The 26,229-nt window shown below is 37.2% G+C and overlaps 1 protein-coding gene across 2 annotated transcripts in view; it reads left to right on the top strand.

Annotated features, from left to right (window-relative positions):
• KIF20B (kinesin family member 20B) overlaps nt 1–26,229 on the top strand; it is a 43,668-nt gene that overhangs the window by 995 nt on the left and 16,444 nt on the right. The window contains exons 2-20 of one of the 2 annotated variants that reach the window (XM_037400774.1): nt 1,944–2,100; nt 2,625–2,711; nt 2,824–2,940; nt 3,127–3,265; nt 5,466–5,650; nt 7,640–7,688; nt 8,334–8,525; nt 9,994–10,105; nt 10,564–10,635; nt 11,703–11,849; nt 13,414–13,576; nt 14,609–14,848; nt 15,533–15,672; nt 16,250–16,400; nt 17,430–17,631; nt 18,207–18,268; nt 18,452–18,571; nt 20,139–20,301; nt 24,067–25,276. In XM_037400774.1, coding sequence (XP_037256671.1) covers nt 1,945–2,100; nt 2,625–2,711; nt 2,824–2,940; nt 3,127–3,265; nt 5,466–5,650; nt 7,640–7,688; nt 8,334–8,525; nt 9,994–10,105; nt 10,564–10,635; nt 11,703–11,849; nt 13,414–13,576; nt 14,609–14,848; nt 15,533–15,672; nt 16,250–16,400; nt 17,430–17,631; nt 18,207–18,268; nt 18,452–18,571; nt 20,139–20,301; nt 24,067–25,276 — 3,707 coding nt within the window. In that variant the 5' untranslated portion in view covers nt 1,944. Of the gene's footprint in view, nt 1–1,943; nt 2,101–2,624; nt 2,712–2,823; nt 2,941–3,126; nt 3,266–5,465; nt 5,651–7,639; nt 7,689–8,333; nt 8,526–9,993; nt 10,106–10,563; nt 10,636–11,702; nt 11,850–13,413; nt 13,577–14,608; nt 14,849–15,532; nt 15,673–16,249; nt 16,401–17,363; nt 17,632–18,206; nt 18,269–18,451; nt 18,572–20,138; nt 20,302–24,066; nt 25,277–26,229 lie in introns of both variants that reach the window. The other variant, XM_037400773.1, reaches the window with a different exon arrangement.

Here is a 26,229-nt window from a genome sequence, read left to right on the forward strand (position 1 = left end):
GCAGGGTCGCCTTCCCTTAGGCCGCCTGCAGCTCTGGACTCTGTTGTCATGATAAACAGAGTTGTAATAACATATGCCGCTGTACAAGTTACTTTTTCGTGGCTACAGCCAGGCAATATACTAGTTTACGCTGAAGTATCTAAGGCAATCGCAGCGCTGGCCCAGCCCGCAGCTCGGGGTTTGCGGGCGGGCGGTGGCCCCCCTGCCCGGCTGCAGGGACACCTGTGGCGCCAGCTTTGCATGCGGGGCTTTGTGTTTATCTTCTGCCCCTTACCTAAAAAGGCACGCAATGAGAGCATAATCTTGACAAATCACACTTTAACATAAGCTTATACTTCAAGCAACAGAACTGTCAGTTTTCTAACAAATGAGTTTCCTGCCAAGGGCTGATAAGAGTTTTGCGCTGCGATTTTTCTGTAGCTGATGAATAGGACTTCCACATCGTGATAGCACAGGTATGTTTCTTTCCAGTAGTATCTTATTCCCAGGTCAGCGTTTTCTCAAGCTCTGGTAACATTTCAGGTCAAGCTTTTCCTGGTTTTCATACAGTTGCTTGACCAAAATAGAAACTGTAGATTAGAAGAAACAGAATAAACGTGGTTGCTTAGTTTACATATAACTTTACCTCATTTGCAGCTTGGTGATGTTTGTCTAGCTTCACAAAGTTCTGTATCTGCCTTCTACATGCTAGATGGGAAGATTGCACTATTAAGTGTTTTGGCACCGAAGTGCAGGCATGTTTCACGTTTTATGCTGGGGGGAACAAAAATGCTTTGACTGCTTAGTAAGCAACACTCTTCCTGAGCAAAGAGGCTTTGAACCAGCCCTGGTCTGTCCATTGTTTCAATGAACACTGTGTGTTCACCGTTAGTATTTAGAGAGACAATACATATGGGTCTCTGTAGCATTGATATGGGGATGTAGTATTAGAAGACTATTCAGTCATTGTGACCAAAGCTTCAAAACCGTAGGAGGCCATGTGGAATGTATCTAATTGCTAGAATGAATGCTTGCTGCCATAGGCTATGGATAATTGTCCAATGAGTTATTTTATATTTACTTAAATTAGTTATTTAAGTATATAAACTTAATCCTTAAAAATGTCCAAGTCACATCTGTAATATCACAGAAAAAAGCAATAGGAGTGTAAAGTGCAGACAAAATACTACTATTTTAAATAAAATACTTTTAAAAGCTTATTTCAAAACTTACCTGTCTAATATCAACACAGGATCAATTTGTTTTCATTTTCTATAGCAGCGTTTCACTGCCCAGATTGAGATGCACAAAAATAATTAAATTACAGATAAATAAATGAATTTCTGATCTGGAAAACGACTGGGAAAAGTTACTAAAAAACAATACTTGTACTCTGGTATGACATCTTCTAATTTTCTGGTGTCACCTTAATAGCTAAAACTATTAGGTTTTGGAATGTTTCTGAACTCTATGTTGCATTAAGCTACACTGTTATCTTTGTAATAGCAACTGTTTGACAGGTCCTGCAAAGGCAAACATGAAGCTTGGGTTGCTCTTGCAATGAGCTTTTATTCTAAAGAACACTATAAAGGGGTGATGGAAAAGTGGATGTGGAACAGTATGATTGGTTTGGTCTTTTTGTTGGTGTGTTTTTTTTTTAAATCCTGTGTCAGACATGGTTTTTAGCAAGGTTGTGGTCGATGTGTAAGGCTTTTCTGTGCTAAGCAGTTGCTTTTCATTGAAAGAAGAATGGATGTTCTTGTTTCATCATGATGCAAACCCCTCTGCAGACTCTTTCCCCAGCTATCAGAAACATGCTATGTAAATTATGACAAGGGTGAAGAAAGATTTTTCCTTAAAGAAATTGAAGCTTTCTGTTGCAAACTGACTTGTCTTCTAAGTGACTTCAGAAGCTCTACATTAGGTAGTCGGAGAGGAAAAAATAGTTTTATTTTATCTTTCAGGATGGAACCAACTCTGGATAACGTGCAAATTCTCAGACCTTCCTACATTGCTAGTGTTGAGCTCCTTGAAAGGACAGGACCAGTAAATGTGGAAGATATTAAAGCAGATCTCTCTGCTGACTTTTCTTTGGTTTCCTCAAGCTCAGACACAAGCCAGGTAAGAAAGCTTTAATGTTGGCATTGTTTGGATATTTTTTTTTTAAAAAGCTTAGTTCTTTCATCAGTAAGAGCAATCAGAATTTTACAGAGAAGATAAAAAGCATCTTTAATATGTTTCTAATTTGGAGGAGATAGATAAGATAAAGTTGTGTGGTGCTGCATTCGTACGTTATTGGGTGCATCAATCTTCTATGAATGAGGCTAACTGCCAGTCCAGAGCAGCTTAGTCATAGAATGTTGTTGTGGGTTTCATTCTCGATCTCTAGTTAGCCTGAACGTAGAGAGTGTGTGTGTGTGTATATGTATGTGCTGTAAGATTATGAACTCTTAAGTTATCACAGCAAACTTCTGCAGGGGCCTTGTAAAGCACTTTTAAAAACTGATATAGTAAATTACTTTTGCTACCCCTGTCATCAAATAAGTGTTCAAAGTAGCCTGTTGAAAATAAAACTGCCTTAACATGCTAATTATCAAAGAATCTAGTCAAATGTCTAACTTTTTTTTTTCTCTCCTTAAATTAAGAGGAGCAGTTTGGAGTCTAAGGGACACATAGAAGTTTGCTTGCGTATTAGGCCACTTACATCGCTGGAAAGAGAAAATGAATTTCAGGTGTGGCATTGCTACATTTAAAAATACTTGGAATGTGTGAGGGTTTTTCCCTTTTAAGTTGAGCTCTTCATAGTCTTTCCATACCTGTATTGATTGTGTTTCCTTTTAATAGGACTGCATCTCACTTGAAGACTCAAGAAGCGTCATACTGAAGCCCCCCAAAAACTCTTTGAGTCGGCTAAGTGAAAAAACTTCTGGACAGATGATGCAGAAATTCACTTTCTCAAGAGTAAATGAATTGTCTTTAAAAGTTTTTTAAATTTCTGGAAAAAGTTGTTCAACTTATTAAATAACCAAGCAAATTTTAAACTGTCAATAGTGTTTAACATTATAAACATACAGAACATAAAAGATTTTTTAAAAGTCTTTAATGATTGCTTAAACAGAATAACAATATTTCTTGGGTAATGCTTAGGTGTTTGGACCTGAAACAACTCAAGAAGAATTCTTTGAAGGTACCATGAAGCAACCAGTGCAAGATTTCTTAAACGGATGCAATCGTCTTATTTTTACATATGGTGTTACAAATGCTGGGAAAACCTACACGTTCCAAGGTATATCTAGAAATGAGTTCTCCTTGAATGACCTTCTGTTTTTTAAAGTGAGGATTCCTTCTAGCAGCAATATAACTCTTTGCTTTATTTAAACTGTAAGCCCTATACATTGTCTTCTCCTGAATATTAATAAAGAGCCTTTGAAAGGCTCCTTCCATAACAAGTATCACTAAATCGCCAACAAACAGTCGTTCCCAGAGTTAAAACATGTAGTGTTACTGCTTTGTAAGGCTCTAATAATTTCAACGTAGTGTGTGTGACTTCATTTTTTCCTCCAAGTATCTACAGTGTCAGGGAGAAGGGGCAGCTGGGGAAAAAACACTTTGTATATATCGGGATGTGAAAAGTGTAAGTCATTCTACACCAGACTAGCTTTTAATTTTAATCATTATGCATATGACTTTCATAATAATAATCTTGTATGCACCATCTTCAAATAAGGAATAGTATTTCAGTCTGTTTCAATTATTATAGGCAGAGATTAAAAGTTTTAAAACATGTTTGATTACTTCCAAGTATTTCTGTCTTGTCTCAAGCTTCTGAGCTTATCAGTAATACCCTAGGAGACTTTGTCTTCTGATGCCCTAGTTCTGTACTGTTAAGTCTCAATATCCCTTCTGGTCAGAAGATGTCATTTAATTATTTTTCAAAGCATTTTAACAAATGAGGTGATTTGTTTCGCATGGAAATAGTTTCTTCTCTAGTGAAATGGCAGTTCTAGATGCTATACTGCTCATTTTATATGCAGAAGTAGTAGAAGGACAATGAGTTTTGTGCCATGGGAAATTGATTTTTATAGAAGTGACATTGTCTTCCAAGTGATTATCTATTAGGTGGTTTATTACTGAAGAATACTGCCAGTACTTTGTTACCATTAATCTGGGGCAATAATGGGGATGATCTTTCCATTCCTAATAAATAATAGGTAAATAAAAAACACCAGAGTTCCTAAAGTGTATAAGCCCCCCACGCTTTACTAGTTTGGGGTATACTTTGTTGTGTGTGTTCTCAAGAATTTCTGATTCATGACTTTTTAGATTCTGGAGATTCTTTCTTGGTATTACATTTTTTAGGATTTAACTGTCAGCTCGTGATAAGATTTGGCAGGGCAGAATGTTGCTCACTGGGTGCCATGATTTCCTCTTCTGTTATTCCCATTACTGTCAATGTAGCCTTTCCACTTCGGCACTACATGGGAGTCTATATTCAGTCAGCGGCAAAGGACTCAAATGAAAGATGAAGCAGCTTTTCAGGACTGGTCGTTGTTTGCCAGTGACAGTTGCTTTGTTCATATTAAATTGAATTAATTGTTAAGTGGTGTTGCAATAAGCAGAAAATGGTTAGAGAAGAAAGGAGATTAGGAAAAACAAATGTAATAATATATTATGTGGTTACTAGCTTGCTATTTGAGTGCAACCAGATTTTTACGTAGGTTCTGACTTAGGTGACACAGGTAGGGCTGTCTGTGGTAAAAACCTGTCTTTCAGGAGTAGGAGGAATTATCAAAAAGCTGGAAAGTGATGCTGTCAGTCTGAGATGGGACAGCAGTTTCTTCCACTCTCCCTTCTCCTCTCTGATTTAGAAATCAAAGATAAATGAACCCTTTTTAGAATTGCAGCCCTAAAAACTAAGGCTTTTATTGGACTGCTTTTTGCCTTTCAGGTGCAAAAGTAGTATGCTCTGAGAAAAAGATCTGGGACAAGGAAAGGAGTGTCTTCACGAGGCTTCTAGAACTTTTTTCATAGGGTCTATGGAATTAGGACAGGACTAGAGCTGAGAGATCGGAATCAGTTGTATTTCGAGATTACTTGCATGAGAGAGTGTGAAGGCAGCCTGAGAGATGCAATTGAGGAACTGCACATATCTATTAAATGTCTGTTGGTCGTGGTTGGTTTGTTTTTTTGGTCCTTAATGCTAAGCTTATACAGAGTACCCCAGCAGTTCTTGTTTTATATTATGTGCCTTTACTGTCTAAGGGATACAGCATGAGCTGTTGCTGAAAGCCAAATACCTTTCAAAACACTCTTAACACAAATGTCATTACCCTGAGAATACAAAACCCCACTGTTTAATGCTGTAAGTTACCTCCAAATTTCTCATGTGTTACCTTGAGGTTAGAATTGCTTATCCTTCTGTCTTCATTTATCTGTATACCTTGTTCACAGTAATGATTAAACTTTCTTTTGTGTGTTGCTTTCAGGGACAGAAGATGATGCTGGTATTCTTCCAAGGGCTATGGATCTGTTGTTTAAAAGTATTCAAGGAAAGCTATACACAACAATGGATATCAAACCCCACCGGTGCAGAGATTATATAAAGCTGACTAAAGACCAAGTGAGAGAAGAAACTTCTATTAAAAATTCAATACTTGAACTAACAAAAGAGGTAAAGAGCACTTTTATTCTATACTGATAAGCACACACATCTTCAGATATCTCAGTGTTACCCTCTTAATTTTTCAATGGGCAAAGACTCTGTATTGGAGCATGGATGTATCTTTTTGCTGTCAGCCAGCTATTCAGATTAGCAGTAAAGTGAGCAACAGAGCTGATGAACCCTGTTCTGTGGATTTCTGTCTTGTGGCTGAATACTTAATGGAATGTAAACCCCAAGCTTTTTCCTATAGTGTGGACACCTAATAATTTATCCTCTGGGGTTGCTGGTGCTTAAGAAGGGCTGAATGCAAATAGTCTTCCCATCTCTAGAGGTGTGGTAGGTCTACTTCAAAGGCAGCTCCTCTAAACTATCTTTCAGGATACTTGAAAGAAATTAATGACTTTGAGGTTGAAGCAATTTTTTTTTTTTTTAAAAACAGCAGATGTGTAAAGCAAATATACAGAAGGATTTATAAAGGTCTGAATGAAAATGGTTTTCTACTGGACTTCATTCTTTAACAGACCACTGTTGAGTGGTCCAGAAATACGCTCCAGTTTTATGAGTTGCCTGGAATTCTAAAGCTGCTCAGTCCAGTTACAGATACAGGAGACGTGTATTTTGTATAAGCACTTTTTCTTGGGCTTTTAATTCTGAAATTAATGGAATAATATAAGAAAAACCCTGACCATATGTTAGGAATTGGAACTAGAAAGGAATTGTTGTGGTGTTTTTATTTTTAATGAAGTGGTATGATAGGTTATAATGGGTTGTTCTAGCTGTTGTGGGATGGAATGGATCTGTTACCTTGATTTTTAGCAGTTGGTTAGCTGGACTTCTCCAGTGTGGAAGGCAGGTGGCAGCAAAATGCTTCAAGACTTCAATTTAAAAAGCACAGACATATGTTAGATCTAGCTCTAGCAGTCTTTAAGGACTTCAGAAAAATGTGTTGTGTATGTGTGAATATATATATATGTCCCTCTAGTTTCTGGAACTGGTTATAAGAACAAGTTTGGTGGCAAAGTTCGCATCTGCTTCAACAGAGACAAGTTTGGGTGGGTGTTTTATACGTGTAAAGCTTAAATCTAAAAGCTTTGATTGTGTAAATAATTATTTCAGGAATCACTTTATAGGATCCTAGCTTTATATGAAATATAGTCTTGACAAAACATTTTAAAAAAAAAAACCCACACACAAAAAACTGAACCAAACCACACCTGTTCTTTAATCCACATTTCTTCTCTTAAGCATACTGAGTTTGGTAGATGAATTGCACTTCTCTGCAGTTCCATGCCTAAAAAACCCAACAAAAACATCCAACCAAAACTGGGAACAGAGTGTATGAACATTGTAAGGTCTAGCTGTAGGGATTTTTCTATTTGTATATATATGTGTTTTTAAAAGAGCTTAGCAGAAGAAATTTATCTTTCCCTTTCTAAAACCTAGACTCTTTCGACTGTGAAAAGTTTCTACAGCCTGTATCATAAAGCAGTAAGTCACTCACTTTAAGTGAACGAGTGTGCTATGTCTAGCTCTGTTTCTGAGGGCTGACCTAGTAAGCTGTAAGATATGGAATCCTGAATTAGCAGAACACCAATAATAAAAATTTTAGTCTGGTGAATCTATAGAGTCCTGAAGAGTAATGTGTAAACTGCAACTGGACTTCTGCAAATCATCCTGTTAAATCGTGCTGTTTCTGTGTTGGCTCCCACCCCTCTATTCTGTGACTAGTTTTCTTGTGGTTTAGCAAGCTGAAATGCTATATACTGTAATAAGGTCTGGTATAAGGGAAGTGTTGGGAATGAGTATTAAAGTAAGAGCAACCCTTGCAATGGGAATGTACAGGTGCATTGAACTAGGCGTGATGCGTAACCAGAATCTTTGTATTGGCACGTGCAACTATGCTGTATTCCTATTTAGTAGGACCATAGAGCTGTTACAAAGTAACTGGTGATGTACTGTCAACAATGTGTGTCTTAGAAACTCTGTTCTCTTTGGCAGGTAGACCATCAAAACAGCTCTAACAACAAAGCACCCATTGATTCTGAGGGTATGTTTTATATTAAATAATTGCAAATAAAGCTGGTAAAGATGCTTTCTTAAGGTCAATAACTAACTTCTGGCCTACGTTAAAAATAAAATGACTACATGTATGACTGAGTTGGATAGTGAGCAGGTTATCTGGGCAGAAAACCCAAGGATAAAATGGTTAGAATATCTGAACAGGCATTACAGGAGATGAAATTATAGCAAGGAAAAGCAGTACTAGTTATGCTATAGGCCCTAGTTGTATCCTAAGGGGCTTTTGGAGTACTTGTAAGTAATCAGATAAACTGAATTCTAGCATGTAAAAATTACCTAAATACTAGGTTTGCTTAAAAAAAAATCAGTGTGAAATATACTTGCTAGTTTAATTCTGTCATATTGAAGAGACTTGAATAATTGTAACAAAGCTGTGCATGTTTGATAGAATTTGCAAGTGGAAAAGGAAGTGGTAGAGTAGGTGTCTTACAAATATGTAGGGTAAGCGTGTGACTTTAAGATACTTAAGAAGGAAGGGGGAAAAATGAAATGGATTTTTGTCTGGGATAAGTGGTTTTTAGAAGGCTGCTGTGATATCAATTTTAACTTTTTTTAAAAAATAAATTCTATTTACTAGGCCTATATTGACTTGTAATATATCTGTACTTGGCAGATGTGGAAGAACTCTTAGACCTGGAACAATCTAGCACAACTCTGAAAGATTACACGAAGTTTTCTGTTTGGGTTTCATTTTTTGAGATTTACAATGAATGTTTTTATGATCTGCTGCTTCCTATGTCAAATGACAAGAAAAGAAAAACACTACGCCTTGCTCAAGACATCAAGGGATGTTCTTATGTAAAAGGTGATGAAAATACATTGCAAATTGCCGAATGTAATTTGAAAAGTCAATCTTCCTGTAGTAGTGTTTCTTTCTAGATTAGAAAACTCCTAACTGCATTACTGTGGCACAAGAAACATCTACTTTGAGTATGAAAGGCAACAATCTACATACACAGAAATAGCTGTATCTTTAATAGCCTTTTTTATTCTTGATTGTACTTTTTAAAGGCCTGCATGCACTCCACTGCCTTGATATTCCTTTGAAATAGGAGAAATATTGAAAACAACTGGCAAATTTGTTTGTGGTTTGGTATTTTACTTTTTTTTTTTTAAAAAAAAAAAACAAAACAAAACTCCAGAAGTTTCTAACTGTAGTTAAAATCTGCTCAACAGGTTTTTTTTGGGGTGTATTTTAGTATTTTCTGTAGAGAAACAGATTTCAGAGAATGTGAGAAAGTGCAGTCTGACTACAAATTACGTAGTACAGTACTTTTAGCTTAATCAAAACTGTAATGTAGTTTGTCTTGGTTTGAAGAGGGTGAGGAGTTAACAGAACTCAAAATAACAATTCAATGCTTGTTTCTGGCTATAGAAAAAAAGACATTTGAAAATACTTTGATTTGTTACTGATTCTTTGGACAATCAAGGCAGCAGTTTTAAAGGCTTTTTTGTAGGTGTTTGGCCTGCTGCTTTTATCTTTCATATGCCAAACTACATTAAAAACCTGAATTAGACAATAAACCCAACTCCTTCATTTCTTCAAAGAATAGAAAATGTAGGAAATAGTCTCCTTTGAGCTGTACTTCAGCATAATTTTTTGTATAAAGCTTAGAAGCATAAGGCCATTCCTGATGTTATTGAGGAAAACCGGCCAACAGTTTTCCTGGTTTTCTTGGTCAGAGCTGGTATTTTTGCTTGTACAATTTTGATGACCTCTAGATTAAGAAGCCACAATATTAATATTAAAAGTTCTATTAGTAGGATTGTGGGTCTTTAGCGCATACCCAGATGACATACAGTCATCATATTGCAGACAAAATTCTTAACTGAAAAAGATCAATGAAGCCGATGGTTTTGAAAGAGATCCAGATGGCATACCCCCGACCCCCTCCTCAAAACTGTAGTCTAAAGCAGAAGCTATCCATGTGGAATTCTGTCATGATGAATATGACCACAGGGCTTTCTTAACCATATTAGACCCTGCCTTTTTGGCTTTTCAGTGCTCAGGCTAAGGTTGCTCCCTTAATTTGGATGGAATATATTTCAGTGTGCTAATAGGATGAAATGATGTAATATTTGTCCTTTCTTTCCCATAGAAGGGGGAATCTTGATCTTATTTGTCATAATATAATTTGTCTGAAGCAGGCTTAGGAAAACATTTGTATGTCTTAAGTATATGTATTATTCTTGGTGTTCATACGTTATCCCCAATCCCTTCTTTCTATTTGATAATGATATTTACAAGATGATCATGTTTGTTCTTTCTAAAGATCTGCAGTGGGTTCAGATTTCTGATTCTAAAGAAGCTTTTAGACTTCTAAAACTGGGGTTGAAACACCAGAGTATTGCAAGCACGAAACTAAACGCTACCTCCAGCAGAAGGTGAGAAATGTTTTTAAAAACATTGGGCATAGGATGCTGTGTAGGAGGAAGGAGGAACTAAAATACGGCTTGTGGCTTTTAGGAGGGGAAGAGGGTTTAACAAGGTCTAGATATCTAGGTTTCAGTTTTGGCATCCTTTAGCGGTATGTGACTCAATGCTTTAAGCCAAAAGGATTCAATCCTTCAATAAGACAAACAGGTGCTAAAGGTAGTAGTGTTGTATCAAATACTGTCCTTCAAGCAAAACCACTTAGCTTTATTCCGTCTAAACATCTGAGGAAAAAGCAAAATAAGTGCTACATATATATCCCTTTAAAAGTTTGTATCTAATGAAGTATATGCTTAGCTATGTTAACAGATTCAACAATGATTTGAACAGATGTTGTGGAGGCTAAAAATATTTTGAAGGTAATGTTCTACTATATCACTTCTCTGCTGATTTAAACTTCTCCTTTTAGTCACAGTATATTCACAGTTAAGGTACTGAAAATAGAAGATTCAGGAACACCACGAGTGACCCGAGTCAATGAGTAAGTTCAGTGTCACCCCTTCTGTGATGTTGTCGGTTCTCTTCAATGTTGATGTACTGGTACTGCACTATACACCCAGTGCTTCCTGGTAGGGCATCATGCATGTATGGTGGTTTCCCCACCTCCTACACTCATACAGTACTTGGCCCTCTACCTCAATCCATCAGGTTGCAGTGCTGTTCTATATTTCGTCCCTCTTGTTCAGCACAAGGTTCTGCTAACCTGCTATATTCCTAAACTCACGTAAATTCTCAGAAGGAGGAGGACTGCAGGGGTGAAATAAGAACCATGTTGTGAAAGGGTTTGGCAGGAGGTAGTGTGAAATTTCATTGGGGAAGCAACATTGAAAGGATGGAACTGTTCATGCCGGTGAAAATCAAGCAATTCTTCCTCTAAGGAAGGTGATAATTTTAAAAAGTGAATAATTTGTGGATGTTCCTGTCCTGGTTTTGGCTGGGATGGAGTTGGGTTTTTTTTCTTTGTAGCTGGTACAGTGCTGTGTTTTGGATTTGGTGTGAGAGCGGTGTTGATAGGACACTGATGGTTTTGGTTGTTGCTGGGTAATGTTTATACTAGGTGAGGGACTGCTCAATTTCTTGGGCTCTGCCTGTGAGAGGACTGAAGGGGTGCAGGAAATTAGGAGGGGACACAGCCAGGTCATCTGAACCAAACTGGCCAGGGGAATTTTCCATTTCGTATGATGTCATGCTTGGTATATAAACTGGAGGAAGAAGGTGGGGACATTTGGCGTTATGGCGTTTGTCTTCCCAAGTAACGGTTATGTGTGATGGAGCCTGGCTTTCCTGGGGGTGGCTGAACGCCTGGCTGCTGATGGAAGCAGTGAATAAATTCCTTGTTTTGCTTTGCTTGTGCACACGGCTTTTGCGTTACTTGTTGGGTTGTTATTATCTCAACTCTCAAGTTTTACATTCCTTTCCGATTCTCCTCCCCATCCCTTTGGGTGAGAGGGGAGTGAAGGAGTGGCTGTGTGGTACTTAGTTGCTGCCTGAGGTTAAACCATGACAGTTCCAAGGCAAATGAAGTGAATTTTTCTTGTCTTCTTTCAGATTGTCAATGTGTGATCTTGCTGGATCAGAAAGATATACCAAGACCCGCAATGAAGGCGACAGATTGAAAGAGAGTGGAAATATAAACAACTCCCTCCTGATTCTAGGCAAGTGTATTAATGCACTCAAGAACTGTCAGCAGTCAAAGTAAGTCCTTTTAAAAGTTGCAAACTGGGTGTGGTTTTTAGCTATTGCTTACAATGTTTAAAAGTTATTGTTTAAAATCTACGATGTTAACACTGAGTTTTTGGTGAAAAGATGTATAGAATTGTAGAGTCTAAACTGTAAAATCTTGTTAATCTACCAAAGTTATCTTTAAACTTGCCTAAGTACTGCTAGTGTAACGCTTTTCATCAGTGGGATATTGCTGTGCTATCATAACTGTGCGCTGTTTGACAAAATTTGTCTTATTTTTTTCTAAATCTGGACATAACTTAAACACTCACCTCCTGATCTAGTTAACTGTATGCAGACAAAAGAAAGCCTTTCCCTTGTTTGTACCCTAGCTTGAGGATCTAAATAAGAGTAAAATAATACAAAAAGTTAGTTGTCTAAAAACCAGTACTATATATAGTAACTGTCCAGGAAATGCTTTCTCTGTAGGTTCTCATTTGAAGATCTGTCCCAGAAGTTAAATGAACTTGGGTTGAATATGCCTGGCTGTACTTTGCCATACAGCCTGTTCAGTCTTTCACACCTTAAGATACAAAAGCTTTGCTAGTGTCTGTTCCTGATTAAACCTGCATTTTGTGAATTTACAGTCTGTCTTGTCTTCCTGTTCTTTCCAGGGAGGAAGCTGCTTAGAGGACTGTTAATGTGTTCAGAACATTTTTTTTTTCTGACACTGCTAACTTGGATTTTTAACAATATAAAATAAATGTTCTGAGGCATGATCTCTTAAAGTGTTAATAGATGCCCCTTGCAAGTTGAATAAGAAGCAGTAACTTTCTTAAAGTGATTCTCATTTATCAGTCCTGTAGCAAAGCTACTTATGAGCTATATATGTATTCTGGAAGGAGTGTCACTATTTTGCTGAGTTCTGCAGCACTACTCCTATAACTGAATAGCTGTTGTGTGTCCAAAATGCAGGCAATATATTCAGTGGTGAGTGTGTGTTTAGCCATGTTTTAGGATTTCTTATAGAATTTCCTGTAAGCATAAAAAAACTACATCACCAGCTGTTGGATTCAAGGGCACAACTGGATTTAGGAAATGACAGACTGCTGGGGAATTAGGGAAAAAGTTCTGAAAAGTATCTCCATGTTTGGTGAATACTCGCTTTCTTGCCTAGGCACTTGGTACTGTCCACTCTCAGAGGCAGGATAGTGAGTGAGAGGCATCTCTGATAACGTTGGGTACTGCATGCCTAAACTAGATGTGTGTCTTTTATGAATGTGGAAAGGAGGAGGGAGAGGTGGGATATAGTTTACTGTAGCAGGAGGCTATGTGACCCACCTTAGGCTAACAGTTGAACAAGCTCTTGGTTTTAAGTGCTCCCATTGATTGTATTGCTATAGCCTGTGTGAGATAATGGCTACAGCAGCAGTCACAACAGCCATACAAGCTCTTCCAACCGTTGTATCTAGTCCAAAACAATTTAAACTGATTCCAAGACTACTGCTTTCTAAATACTTCCAAGTCTTCAGGCTGGATAGCTCTTGCACTGACGGAGTTATTAAACTTCTGGTTATTTGTTCTTTTGTCTTTAAAGGTTGCAACAGCACATACCCTTTCGGGAAAGTAAGTTAACTCATTTCCTTCAAGGATTCTTCAGTGGAAAGGGGAAAGTATACATGATAGTAAACGTAAGCCAGTGTGCTTCAGCATATGATGAAACACTCAATGTGCTAAAGTTCTCTGCTGTCGCACAAAAAGTAAGTGTGTTGTAGTTTATCTTGATCAGTACTTCTGATTTGCATTTAAAGAGCAGGTTCTCTCACTTCTAAGAATATGAATTTAGTTACTGGATTTTTCTGTCCCATATTCCAATCATATTTTCTAATTACTCCTAGTCAAGCTTTATTTCCTTGTAAAGCCTGTTTTTTAAAAAGGCTTTCTTGCAACTTTTTTCTTTGGAGTGTGGGCATGGGAGCATCTCCTGCTGAAAAATAAATAATTTCTATAAAATGTCCAGCCTAACAAGACACTTGGTATGTTTTGGAAGAAATTCCTTAAGATTTAGGTAAATGTTTCTTCTGTAGTCATAACATGACCTCACCTAGGAGCAGTTCTAGCTGCCCCATATACTACTGCTATCTTAATTTGGAATACTGCTCACTGGAAATATCAGTAAAATAGGTTGAACACCAAAGAGCTTGAAAGGCTACCATTGTGTCCGTAGAGGCTTCAGTGTGAAGGTGGAGGTTAAGCAGAATGAGTAGCAGTAAATGCAGTGATATAACTGTGGCAAAGTTGGAAGATGAAAGTATCCATGGCTTAATGAAGCCATGGAAAACTTCTGTTGACAGATATGTTTAAAGGACAATAAATCAAAGCCTTTGGAATGTGGGCTCATATAAGCAGTTAAGTACACCACCAGGAGGAGCAGACTGTAAGGATGATACAGCTGTTCAAGAAATAGAATTTGTAGGATGGCACTTGGATAATGGAACAAGAAACTCAAATTATAGGGAATACAGAAATCCTGGCGCATGAGGCGGCAGCCGTCTTGGAGGTTGTCGAGCTAGTGAAACTTGGTGTTCCTGGGATCCAAAGAAGGGTTAGGCTATAAAGTGACTCCTTTGGACTCTAGTTGGGAACTGTTCTACATAGTGACTCGAAACAGTGGATAGGCTGCAGGAGCACCATGCTCAGGAGACCTATAGGAAAGTAACAGGTATCTCTTGGAAGTGTCAGTAGAGGTTTAAAAAAAGTACTGATGACTTTGTTCTTTATTTTCTGGGTAGGTTTTAGTTATGGACACATCTGTTCTTCCCCAAGATCAGTCGTTTGGCCAGAAAGCAGCAAAAGAATCATTACGTAGTCATACTAAAATGCCAAGGAAAAGAGCTACTATCCTATGGGACAGGAGCTTAGAAGATGTGATTGAAGATGATGAGATGGAGGAACAACATTATACATCAGGAGAAGCAGCAGTGCAGAAACATGAAGAAAATAAAGTTCTTATTGGAGAAGAAAAATATATGGTATGTGCCAGGACTACGTTAAGAATTGAGCATTAAGAACTGAAAGTGGGATTACTCATAACTTGGTTCCTATTGTGGGAAAACGCTGTGAAATGTGTCTAAGTACAGACTGAGCAGTAAAGTAAGAGTTGCAGATTTAGCTTTCTTTCCTTTTGGTAACCTATGGTCAATGTGCAGCAAGTATTACCTGGTTTTTAGCAATACAGTAGACTGTTCCTTTGTATGCTATGCACAAGAAAATTCTGAAAACTTCTTTAAGGAACAACAGTTTTAGCTGCTTCTAGGGAAGACAAGGAGGAGGGAACAGAGAACTGTTGTGTGGGGGTTTCATTAATAGGGCCCCAAAAATTAGTATTTAGAAAACAAAAGCTAAATCCTGTGGAGCTTAAGCCTGGTTTTAAGACAACTTCAAGAATTCTTGTAAAAAAAAAAACAACAAAAACCCTTGATGCTCTTTGCAAATGCCCACTCTGTGTAAACTTTTATAAATAGTTGTGCTAGTACCAAACAGATATTTCAACCTATTCATGAATCCTCCTGTTTACAAATAAGTTAATAAAAGAATTGGAAGAACTTTTGCCACTTGGAAGAGTAAAGTGTTGTTGTAGTATTTGAGGAATAGGAAAGATTTCCCTTCTGGGAAACTTTTTTTAATGAAAAAATTAATACTAATGGTAATTCTAGATGCTGCTGAATCTCATAGAAGAGTTGAAGAACAGACTTATTACTGAAAAGAAGAATAAGTTACTGCTAGAACTAAAAGTTCGTGAAGAAGTGACACAAGAGTTTGCCAAGTACTTTGCTGAGCAGGAAAGAGATTTCAAGTAAGCTATCTTTAAGTAGTTTTAAAGTTACTGGTTAAAAATAAATTCACTTATTTTTTTACTCCTTTGGCCATAAAAGACTACACTTTTCTGGTAGACTTAGAGCATCTGTTAATATATTGGTTTGTTTGGACTATGAGATCAGCAAAAATGCTGTGTAGGAAAGGCTTGGATTTTGTGGGGGTGGGTAGGGCTGTGTATGTATAATCTGTGTGTTGGTTCCTGTGGAGCGCTCTTTAACAGAAGAGCTTTGTTGATAGGATGTCTATAGACAGTGTGACACTTGCAAGTTCTTTGGTTACTGCAGTCTTACTGATACTTCAAAAGGGTATTCTGGCTCAAGAAGCTTAGGAAACAAGCCTGTAGTTAAGTGCTATCCATAATCTCTGTATGTATTTGTCTCCCCCCTTGTCCCTCAGGGGAGTGTGTGGAAATATACTTTTATTTTGGTGTAGCAGCACTGTTTTGTTAACTCTGTTGTGCAAAAATAAAGAAGGAAACATCTTTAGGCAGCTGTACTAGTAACTTAGCATCTCATATCGGCTAGCTTTTAGCTGACTGACTTTTCTTCCTCTAGAGTGCGCCTTTCTCAAGAACGAGAACAGCTTGAAGAAAATTCTGAAAGACGCCTGGAAATCTTCAAGGAACTCGTAAATGGTTATAATAAAAATGCAGATGAAGAAAATAAATTAAAAGATCAGCCTTGCAGTGAGCAAGCTGGACCTCTGGTATTTTTATATCCCCCCCCCCCCTCTTTCCCCATAAGATCCCTCTTACTAGCTACCTGTTATAGTCATGGTATGTCCCAAGGATTAGAAGGATGGCTTCAAGGAATTGCATGCTGTGTAACTATATCCTCAGCAAGATAAATTTATCCCATTTAATAGGAGTAGGTGCTGACCTCAAGTATGCATTTAGGAATCTTTGGAGTTTTCTGCATTTCTGCAACAGAGTAAAAATTACAGTATACAAAGAAATTGGGGGGGGTGAAGCTGCAATTATGGTATACAATCTATTGCATTAAATGCCTTTTAAAAGGTATCTGAAGCTGACTTCTTGGGCTCCATATATGGACTGCACTGGTGTGGTCCCAGAGACTTTCCCTTGAGGCTATTGTAGCTACAACTGAAGCAATGAGAATTATATCTACAACTAAGCCATAACAAGGCTCTTAACTTGAGGCCAGCTTTTGTGAGTTTTGAACACTTTGTTTTTAAAAAAGAGGAAAGCTATAAAGTCAATGTTTTAAGTACAACTTAATCTGATAGGATGCCACAAACTTATTTGACCTCACAGACTTTTACTGATAAATGAAAATTTCAGATGTATTCCTTCTAAAAGTGTTCACTTGCTGTGTTCGTTGATTATTCTCATTGAGTAAAAAAAAAAATGCAAGTACCATTTATATGGCATGTGGAGGGGATGCTTTTGTGGTGATAGAAAAAGAAATGTGACAGTGGGTCATTAAATGTTATAAAAAATAAAGTAGCTATTACTTGATACAGGAGGCTTGTGTTAAGGTAGACAGCAACTGGCAATTAAAATGTATGTGAATTCACAAAATGGTTTTGAAGCCAGAATTAACTGTACTTCTATGTTTCCATTCATAAAGGTTTTTCAAATTTTCCATAGAAATAATGGCTGTTGTGTAATTATTTGCAATTTCTAAATGGATGTAAATTATCTTTCAGGATGAAGAATATGGCATAAGGTCAGGCACCCACATTGGTTTTGAGGGTATTATTGATTCTCTGCAGAATGATGTCACTGATCTCAGAAAGCAGGCAGAAGAAGCACACAAGTACCTTGTGTCGCTAGGGGATCCACAGGAAGCTATAGGCTGGCTTGAAGAACAGCTGGGAAAACTTACCACTGAACTGACCAAGACCAAAGAAGAGCTGACAAAGAAAACGAATGAACTAATAAAAACTGAAGAAGAGCTGGCAAAGAAAACAAAAGGTGAGCTGAGTGGGAGTCTGATGTGAAAGGAGGACGGAAAAAAAAAGAAAAAAGAAATGGCTGACTAGAATAGAAATGATAATCCAGTTGATCAGGGTTTTGGAACCAAACCATATGTATAGAAGTGGTAACAAATTGTTGTATGTGTTCAGGTTGAGCAATTCTGTGGGCCTTGGTTATTTCATTTTTAAGACAAAACTTTAAACTGTCAATTGCAGACTTTTGAGTTGAGGGGTAAAATGTCAAACTTAATGACCATGAAACCAAGAATCAATTTGTAATCCCTGCATTTCACATTTTGCTGGTGCAGCGTTTTCAGATATCCTGTGGAATATTCATAGAGGGAAAAGTAGCAATGCCTCATATTATTTCAGAAGTCACTTGACAGGATCTATATTTTATAGGAGCTGCAAGGCCCAATTCTTCTGTTCAATAAAACCCTAACCCACTTGTAAATTGTCAACAATGTCAATAAATGAATCTATGCAAAAACTACTGAAGATCTGGAACAATGGATTACTAAGTAAACTATGCAATGACTGCCTATTTGATGCAGGCTTCTTTTCCTGTTACAGACTTTGAAATGCAGATGGCTAAATTGGGTGAGTCTGCTGAGCAGCTTAAAGAAGCAACTGAGGTAACTTTCTCAAGGAAAAACTTCTGCAAAATTATTTGTTTTAGTACAAAATTCCAGTAGTTTAAAATATTACTGTAGTATGCTTCTAGCTTTTTTTATATCAAGCTTAGCTTAACTGATCTTGCTTCTAAATGTGTGGTATTGTTCAACAATTTAACACTGACAACTACTTTCTTTTCCAAGAAAATGAATACACAGAATAAAAGGATTCAAGAACTAATGGATATTGTGGAACAAAAAGATGACGTTATTAAGAGATTACAAGATTTGATATCCCATTTAGAAGAAACTGTAAAAGACTATGTAAGTCTTGGACATCTCAATTGTATTCATATAAAAAATCTAAATCCATGCTTGTAATGAGCTTAACTATTTGGGAAAACAGTTCTTTTCTATATTGTTGCTGATTGCTTGAAATGGTAGCAGTTGAGTTGTCATTGAAACTAAAGTGACAGTAAAATGGAGGAGAATCTGAAAAATAGGATTTTTGGAAGCAGTGATCTGGGGTTATTGGAGGACTGTAGATGAGACTGAAGAGCTGCTCTAAAGAAAGAAAACCTCCCTTCAAACTGGGAGGACTTGAGCAGCAGGAATAGAGGGATTATGTCACTACCTCCTCTATTTTTGCCTGGATGGAAGAGATTTTACCTCAATTAAGTTTGACCTTTTGCTGAAGTTAGAAGTTAATAATGTGAGAAGGACAGTGATTGTGCAAATTGGCAACAAAAATCAATGTGTTCCACCCGCCACCACCACTATGCACGCACACCTTCAAAGGAAAAGCAATAATATTCATATACTGAGCAGAGTTTGAACTAAGTGGATGGCCAGGGTATGTCTGCTTTTGATGTGATTAATAAAACTTGTAGCTGGCTAGTCTACTACTGGCTGCTGAATGCCAGAAGACGAGCTTGGCTAATTGTATTCAGATTAAAAAAAAATAAAACATGCAGTTAGTTTTGGTTGGTCTTTTTTGATTCTGATGGCCAGTAACCTGAAGTAGTTCTAAGAACCTTTTAAGTGAAACTTAGGCAGCACGCTGATTTCTCTCTTCCACTACAAACTTTAGGCTTTGACCATACTTAATCTTCTACTCCCTCTCCATGCTGCACAGTGACTTCACGTTCCAATAGTATCAATGCTCCAAAAGTGATAAGAGTTCTGATGACTGCTTCCTGTTACTACTACTTCAAAGAGCAAGTCTCCAACTCTGTCCAGTGTTTCTACGAGACTGTGGCATGAAACTTAAAACATGACCACAAACCTCAAGTCTGTTCTATGGATGTTTTTTTAATAAAGTAATTAAACATGAGTAATAGGTCCTTGGCAACCCGCATGGCTTGCCACTTGTCATCTGGCAAGTTAAAAAAATTGTTCTTAGTCGAATATGTAGTTTAAAGTATGTATGACAGAACTGATTAGACTTTAAAGTTGCGTCAGATCTGTCATGACAAAAATGATTTCTGGCTTTGAAGGCAGTTAAAACTATGATAAAGTGACAAGCTTGCAGAGCTGATCATTTGTCCTTTGAATAAATGGGGAATTTCATCAACTCTTTCGAACACTGGAAATTGGTTTTGGGTGGTAAACAAACTCATCTTACATGCAAGTCTTGCATTTTGTAGTTTCCTAGTCTCTTGCTCTGGTTTCTGTATAGTGCAAAGGATTGTGCTTATTTGTACCTGAGAGGTGTACCTGCTTTTGGTTTAAGTAACTGATATGTAACTGACTTGTTGCTCTGACAACCCCTGTACTTGTCACCCGGATAGTTTTGGATAGGATAAAAAAATATTTGTGTATAAAAGATTACTAAGCCTTGTAAGTCCTCACTTTGTAAAACTTCAAAGTGATTGATCTTATTTTAACACAGGACAACACTGTAACTACCATTAAAAGAAAATTGTCAGAAGAGAACCCTGACGAAGTGATTGAAAATGACCAGCTTGAGGATAGTGAGGAAACTGTATTGGAAGTGGGAAGAAAACGTTGCTTTGAAAATAAGCCTGCTGTAGAAGAGCCTCCTACAAAGAAAGGTACAATTTCTACCATCACTCAACAGGGGGTCTCCCAAAAAACTGTGATTGCTATTCCAGAACAGAAGCAAAAAGTTGTGAAGCGTAAACACTACATTGTGAGGAAAAAATCTGCTATGTTAAACTGTAAATTAAAGTAACTGTTATGTGTATATATATCATCTGTTTTGCAGAAGGTGTGATACTGTTCACTGCTAAATGCTTAAAATAAAAGTTAGTTTTCTAAAGTTGCATTTTGCTGCTTTTTCTTATCTGTTAATGTACTTGCAGACTCAGCTGTCATTCTTAAGCAATTTCTTAACAGTTGTTTTGTGCAAAACTTGCTGTTGCTGGACTTGGGGGGTGAAATAGCATCTCCTGCTCAAGCTCTTTAAAATTGTCTAAGCAAGTATCAAACATGTCCATGACTTACTGTGCGACTGAACAATCGGTATGTGCTGTGAAATTTGATGTTTCATTCCGTATGCATGCTGTGAACATGCCAGCTCTGGTCAAGGTGACAGCACTGGCAAAGGAGAACAGCTTTCTACTTGAACTGAAGTAAAATTAAGTCCATAGATGGCATATTTTATGCAGCTCTCACGTTTGCACTTCCAGTCTTTTTGCTTTCCTTTTTTTACTTGTGAGCTTGCCAGTCTTTTTAGAATGAGAGGAATAAACTAGCTGTGGTTGAAAACCTTCAAGGATAAGGGTGAAACTTACAAGGACGTCACTACTTCTGTTATCTATGTCATGTAAGTCTATTAGTATAGGGACTGACTTGTGCAAAATGCTATTTGTAAGATCTGCCTGCCTGTAATTTGACTTTGGGGCAGAGCTGGGCTTGTTTCTCACAGAACTATGGGAAGCATATGCAAAAGGAGAATGTAAGGTCTTCCCTTTGTGTCCCTTACTTTCTTGCCTTCCTCCTGCAGAATAGGTGCTAGTAAGAAAACCTTTCAGGCATTGTTTGGGTGAGGATGGGATAGAAGAAGAGAAATATGATACAAGAAGCAGAAAATACCTATCCTGATAAAGAGGGATAAACATGCTAAAGGGAGACTTGCCAAATTCACATGATCAGAAAACTGAGGATACAGATGGTGAATAAACTGAATGCTGGACTGTCATTCATCACATTCTACAGCGAAAGAAAAAGGGAACCTTGTATCTAGTAGAAGCTTAGCTTAATTTTCTGGAACAAAGCACTTCATGCAGTGGATACTAAACTTCTAATATTTGCTACCCTAGAAGGTGGGAAAGGCAGACAAGCTTAACCACCAACAGGTTCATACATAGATACTGAAAGGTTTAAGCAGGGATGTATAGTCTCGAATTCCTCCAACGTACCCAATTGTCCTGTCAGGAAAGGTCCGTAGGAAATGGCTGAGTCTACCAGCAGTAGCAAAAGAAGGTAAAATATTGGGCTAGTTCAACTGATGCTGTTTACTCCAGTAAGGAATTTCTGGTGTTTGTACAACTTGTTCAAATAAGTATGACTTAAAGTGTCTCGTAAGAGAAGCCTCTGTATCTGTACCAGACATATCTCTGATCTGTCTTTACCATCTTTGGTTGGGATGAATATTGGGTCCTAGCATGACCATTTGATGGTGCCATCTATATAAACATTACAGGAAGGGGGTGGGAAATGAAGCTGATGTAGACTTCTTGATATACTAGATAGATAGTGGTAGGTTAGTCATAATCTTATGACTGAAGCTTATTTAAACAAACAAAAAATAGAAAGGTGATAGCTCCTCTCAAACAAGAAATTACAGTGGATAACTATCCATGCTAATGTCAGCACTGAGATTTTTTTGGGAACAGGCTATTCAGTCATGTTAAATCTGTTTATTTTCAGATGTTGAGAATACAAGGCATCTGATTGAAAAATTGAGTTGCTAGATGCTCCATAACAATGACACTTATTAATGTATATACTTAAATTTAGTCATTCTCTTTAAACGTGCTTGGCACAATAAAACAATGAGCACAGCTGCATTATGATGGTTTTCTTGTGGAATCTAGATATGCCAGTGGCCTATGACCAAAGTTTATTTTGGGAGAAAATAGGTTATCTTGTCTGGAAGTTCAGGATTTTTGTACTTTTCTCTAGGACTTGCCTCCCATGTTTTGGAGTGAGTCTCTTTCTTCCTTAGTGCTTCCTGCATGAAAATTTTCTGGATTGAATATCAGTTATCTTCTTGCACTAATGTTTATCCAACTGTGCTGCATGATTGTCAATGTCCCTACTAGATCAAATCTCAATCCCTTTGTGAATGATCATACCCTTCTCACTATAGGTGTTGGACTAAGGTCTGATACTTTTTTCATCTTGCCAACTTAAACCACAAAATATGTCTTCAGACACCTCGGCACCTCTCCCTTTTAGTGAAGTATGTAAAAATTTGTGTCCAGTATGAAGAATGTAGTATTTTGTCTGATGTGTTTTCTTGGGACTACACAACTGGGCTATCAGAGAAAACAATCTCCCAATCCAAAAATTTTAATCTTGTAGGATTTAGGAGCATGGTTTTACAAGCCAAAGTAAAGCTGCTGTTGTGTCTGACCTAGCCAGAGCACTTGATGTGTTTATTTAGAACAGAAAAGAAAAGGTAAAGAAAAGCAGGAAGAAAAAAATGTCCTGTGTAATCTGATCACTGTAGAAAATAATCAAAAAAACAAAACCTGAACTGAGACGGAAAATGCTACTGCTAATGTTTCTGTGTGACTTTTTGTTAGTGACTCTATAAAACTTGTTGGATCTGTTCAGGATGTTTCCATGCAGTACACATGTATCTATGTGCTTAATGCTCCCAAAGTGAGATGACTGCCAAACTCTATTTTACAGTACTTGCGAGAATCCATAGGATCTCCCTAGACTATGTAGTTGTGATGACCTAATCCTTTGAGACAGGCTTGATTTTAAGACTAAAACAGCATGCATGTTACTAAATGGACACAGTTGGATTCAAACACATTTGTGTATAAAATACAGCTAGAGTCAATTTTGAAGATGGTGAAATGCATGTGACAAGTTAGAATCAATTATTACTTTGGGGAAAAAACAGTTTTAGGCTAACAATATATTTACGGAAATTTGGGTTTGTGTTGGAATGTTGCACGTATTTCTGGGAGAACATTACATGTAATTCATTAAGTGTGGGCATAAATAGTTATCCTTATATCTAGTTGAGAAACCAATGGAAAAAAGGAGAGGAAGGACTTGAACACAAAGGGAAAAACTGTGCTGCATTTTTAGCTTTTTATGAAGGGAAAAACTGTGCTGGATTTTTAGCTTTTTTTTTAAGGGGATAATGAATGTGAAAGAGAAGTATATGTTACCATTGTTTTTCTAAATATAGGATGAGTGACTGCTGGCTGTATTAAAGGGATTGTTGACTTGGTGAAGGTGGAAACTAGATATAGCTGTGAATGTTATCTAGCTCATAGGTATTGCTACGTGTTAGTAAAACTAGCTAGACTTTTCTACTAGTGGTGCAAAGTAGAAGGCTGCAATAAGGCCGTGGCAAAGTATTCTTCAGAGCTTCTGAATACCTCTTGGGGCAAACTATGTCTAGAAGCCTAAGAGGCACCTATTGTATGTTAAACCATTCAGAGCGCTTTAACTACTTCAAGAATCCAAAATGCTGTGTGATATGAGGGTGTGGCTTTCAGATGGTGAGTGTTCTCAATATAGTAATTGCTGTTTGGTGTTGCTAGTGATTTGTACCATTGATTTTAATCAACCTGAGCTGTATGGTATCTTTGGTTTGTTTTTTTTAGGAGATACGAAGGAGAGTTGGGAAGAGGACTCTCTAGAGCAAAAGAGAAATAAATACGTGAAAAATACTTCTGAGAACTATGCAGAAATACTAGCACTGAAGGAAAGAACTGAAACCTTGGAAGGTCAGCTAGCTGTACTTCAAGAACAATGCAGAAAAGAAAAAAATAAAAAAGAAGAGTTCAGTGGGCAGATAGCAAATTTGCATCTCAAGCTCTCCGCTTCTGAAGAAAGGGCTTCTGGCTTAAGTGAAGAACTTCGCCAGTGTCGAGCTGACTATCAGGAGATTGCTTCTGAATTGGACAAACAGAAAACTATAAATAGAGAACAAGAAGAAAAGATTTTTCAGCTGAATAATGAGGTAGAAGGTGCCAAAAAAAAAATAATTGATAAAGTGTTACAAATTAAAACAATGCAGTCCAAAGTAGATGAGTTGTATAAATGTCACTTAGAGTCTTACGCTATGGATGTTGATTTAGTTAATTTAAAAGATTCCTTAGACTCTCAAAAGGATGAACCAGAGAGAGCTCAAATGAGTCTTGTATGCATGCAGTCCCAAACTGCTTCTACAGCAGATCTGAGATGGGAGAGCTCCTTTCACTACAGTGTTGAAAGCATTTGGGAAGAATGCAAAAATATTATAAAGGCTTCTTCACAAAAAAGTCAGCGGATTCAAGAACTACTTCAACAAGTTGAAGACTTAAAGAAGGAACTTGATGATACTAAGAATTATAATAATCAACTAAAAAGTAAACTAAATGAGATTGAAAATCAGGATCATCAGTCCATAAAGGAAAAAGATCTTGTGAATCAGTTACAAGAGCAAATCCAGAAGAAAACCGAAGATTTTGAAAAACTGGCTGCAGAAGATCACAGAATAATTGCACAGTTTGAGGAGGAAGTTACCAGCTACAAGGGAAAAATAAGAGAGCTTGAATGCCTCTTGGAGGATTTTAGAGCTAAAGATGACAGTGTAACAAAGTTAAAAGAGGTACTTAAAGAAAAAGACTCTATTATTTTAAATCTGGAAAGTAATGCAGTAGCTCTGCAAGAGAAATGTGCCAGTTCAGATGAAAAACTGAAAGAATTAAATGACCGAGAGGCAAGTCTGAAGGAGGAAGTTGTGCAGTTGATGAACAGCTTGGAAAACATGAAACACTGTCTTCAGGAAAAAGACAAAAATGAGGATGAGCAAATACGATCTATAGAATTGTAAGTAAATAATGAGAACTCATTGCCCTTTGAGAATAGACTCAAGTTAAAACTACCTTCTGTGAACATCAGCTTATTTTGACATAACGTATTTGCATGTTTATCAACAAAACTGTTTCTTTAAGGAGTTTTAACACACTGGTTGAGTGTTATATTGCTTATTCTGCTGGCTTTGTTTTCTTTGCCTGTTCGTATATGCCCTCAAAAATACAGATGTAAATAATGTGGAATTATTGAAGGGGGAAACAGGAGCATGCAAGGAAATGAAGAATTATTTGAGGTTTCTAATAGGTTTATGTTGCATACCCTATCTGGAAGAAATTACAATTTGTTTAATGTTATATCCTGTAATGTATAAAAGCAGGCAAAGTTTTCTTTGGAAAGAACTGAAAGTAAAAGGGAAAAGAAGAAAGAAAAAAAAAAAAGCCTGGGGAGTTAAGAGCTGTTGTTAATAGCTGTTCCAGGTGAAATCAGTATGCTGTAAGAACTTGAAGGAATAATGGCTGTAAGAAGGCAGAACCTTTCTGAGCCCCCTCTACTTTTTAGAACTTTAAGAAATTAAATGTGTCTGAGGGATTATATTTACTATATGGTAAGGAAATTGCAGTCATGTAAAAATAGCTTTAAGACACTGTGTAACCCTTCTCCTGACTAGGGTTTCTTCAGTGCCATATCTGTGTGTACCTGCATATATTCTAAACTATGTTTTAGCATGAAGGTCTGGAGATCCCTGACTCTGCTTGTGAAGTTTTGAATGGTTTTCCTTTTGTGAGGCCGTGTTTTGTGGTGTTAGCTACAGAATCTAAAAAATATTTTTTTTTAGTTAAAGTAAAAATCCAAGATGTGTTACTGTAAAAGTTTTAAATAATCGTAACCATTTTAAAATAAACCCATCAAACTTTTTAATTACTTAGTAGCACTTGTAACAGCAGCACTTGTTGCAGTGTTACTGA

This window comes from Falco rusticolus, chromosome 9 (assembly GCF_015220075.1).
Source record: "Falco rusticolus isolate bFalRus1 chromosome 9, bFalRus1.pri, whole genome shotgun sequence".
Lineage (NCBI taxonomy): Eukaryota > Metazoa > Chordata > Aves > Falconiformes > Falconidae > Falco > Falco rusticolus.